We start from the raw sequence: 2,500 nt of genomic DNA, 5'->3' as shown, positions 1-2,500 counted from the left end.
CATACATACATACATACATACATACATACATACATACATTCATACATACATACATACATACATACATACATACATACCTGTGTGTATAAATATGCGTCTGTATAATGTGTATATGTATGAACACCTTTACATATGACCTTCAACAGACAGACCAAAGTATATCAAAGTCCTTTATAATGAGATTTAAATGTAATTAATTTTTGGGTTGGTCGCACCTGCATATTAAGTACGTCATTAGCTTAATTACCCCCCGAACACCTGTGAGGGGCTAGGTGTTTACTGTGTGAGCTGAAAGTGATGTTGTTGACTCAGTGCCACGGTGGTTGTTTGTGAGTGCCAGGGTGTTTGTTTGTGAGTGCCAGGGTGGTTGTTTGTGAGTGTCTGGGTGGTTGTTGTTTGTTTCATCTCCATACTCCCTACCCACCCTTTTCTCCCTTCCACCTCCATCATCCTTCCTCTCCTTTACCCCTCCCCTCCCTCCTTTCCCTCCTTTACCCCTCTTCCTCCACTCCATCCCTTCTCTTCCCTCACCCTTTCTCCCCCTATACCCCCCTTCCTTCCCTCTCTCCCTCACCCCTCTCCCTCCCTCCCTTCCCCTCTCTCTCCTCACCCTCTCCCTCCCTCCCTTCCTCTCTCTCTCCCTTACTCCCTCTCTCCTCCACCCATCCTCTTCCTCACCCTTTCTCTCCCTTCCCTCCTTTCCTCCCCTCTCTCTCCTTCACCCTCCTCCTCTCTTCTTCCTCTCTCTCCTCATCCCCCTCTCCTCCTTCTCTACCTCTCTCCAGTACTCACCACAAAGTCGTCCTCGGGGCTGAGAAGAGGCAGGAGGGCTGGAGAAGTTCCTCATAGTGTCGAAGGTGAAGGTAAGGTGAAGTGGCTCTCCCTGAAGCTGCTCCGACGACCACCCGACCCACTCCCAGCCTGTAGGAGGAGGAGGAAGGTCATGAGTGTTAGCTTTGGCCTGTAGTATATCTCCGTCAGGTGGGTGTTGAGAGAGGGGGAGGAGGGGGAAGAGAGAGAGAGGAAGAGAAAGAAGGAAAAGAGAGAGAGAGAGGAAGAGAAAGAAGTGAAGGGGAAGAAGCAGGAAGAGACAGGAAAAAGAGAGAGAAAAGAGACAGACAGACAGACACACACACACACACACACACACACACACCAGACGCAGCCTCAAGGGGTGGGGTGGGGGGGGGGCAAGCAAGCAGTCACTTTACCGGAACATACAAGCATCACACACACACAAGGGGTACTCCCATAAGGTCGGAACTCCCTCTTACTGTGTCAATATTATCACCTCAGCGGGAATAATAATATAATCCCCTTCAGCAGTTGTTGCCACTCCGTCAGGCAGGTGTTGGTCTCGCTACTGAAGGCATCATCAGGGTCTGTGTTAGAGGCAATGTAAACATGTCTCGTCAAAGGAGAGTGACAGACAGACAGACAGACAGACAGACAGACAGACAGACAGACAGACAGACAGACAGACAGACAGACAGACAGACAGACAGACACAGACGGACAGACAGACAGTAGACAGACAGACAGACAGACAGACAGACAGACAGACAGACAGACAGACAGACAGACAGACAGACAGACAGACAGACAGACAGACAGACCAATACACCCGCAAGGACCATTGAAAAGAGAGAGAGAGGGAAGGGAAGGGGAGAGAGAGTTAGAGATAAAGAGCAAGGGAGAGAGAGTGAGAAAGTAGGAGATAGTGAGAGTGAGTAAGAGAATTAGGGTGAGTTAAGGTGTGAGAGAGAGAGAGATGAACAGCCTCATCTTTTATAAACTGAAGGTAATTTCAACAAGGCCTTTCAACAACATAATGCGGTATAATACGTGTGTGTGTATGTGTGTGTGTGTCCTTCATAGTCTGTACACACACACACACACACACACACACACACACACACATACACACACACACACACACACACACACACACACACACACACATGCTGGATCACAAACTACCTGTCAAAACTTTTCCTTCCTTTCTCATGCTGCTGCCGTGAGCAAGTCTCTCTCTCTCTCTCTCTCTCTCTTCTCTCTCTACCAATTTCAGAAGGTATAGTACCATATAAATCTCAACAGTAATGCCAGAACAAGTTAAGACTCTGAATAATGTACAGCGCTAGGGTAAGAGGAGTGGGGGCAGGGTTGTCTTCTGGATATGGTAAAACTGCCTTGTTTACTTGCACACGGGTGTTAAAAATTCTCAGTGATACCAGTAGCATTGTCAGTGTAGCCAGAATAAGTTAGAATCCTATATTTAATATCTTGGGGAGGGGGGAGAATTGTAGCATTTCTGTCAGTGTAGCCAGAATAATTTAGCACCTTTGGAAAATAAATGATCCTGGGATATGATAAAGTTGTCAGTATTACCAGAACAGCTGAGACCCCCTCAGAGAAATTTATTATGTGTACAAGTGTGATTTTCTAGCATGGTAAATAGTGTCTGGCTTATTGCACGAGATGGAGAGGAAAGGTGAGA

General features: G+C 47.2%; 1 protein-coding gene across 1 annotated transcript in view; it reads right to left on the bottom strand.

Moving 5' to 3' along the window:
• Nucleotides 1–2,500, bottom strand: part of LOC121877200 (epithelial discoidin domain-containing receptor 1-like) — a 140,397-nt gene that overhangs the window by 56,006 nt on the left and 81,891 nt on the right. The window contains exon 8 of the mRNA XM_042382813.1: nt 793–921. Coding sequence (XP_042238747.1) covers nt 793–921 — 129 coding nt within the window. The remainder of the gene's footprint in view (nt 1–792; nt 922–2,500) is intronic.

The sequence above is a fragment of the Homarus americanus genome, unplaced genomic scaffold (assembly GCF_018991925.1).
Source record: "Homarus americanus isolate GMGI-L3 unplaced genomic scaffold, GMGI_Hamer_2.0 scaffold40370, whole genome shotgun sequence".
NCBI lineage: Eukaryota > Metazoa > Arthropoda > Malacostraca > Decapoda > Nephropidae > Homarus > Homarus americanus.
The sequence above is the reverse complement of the archived record's forward strand: the minus strand, read 5'-3'. Positions and strand labels throughout refer to the sequence as shown.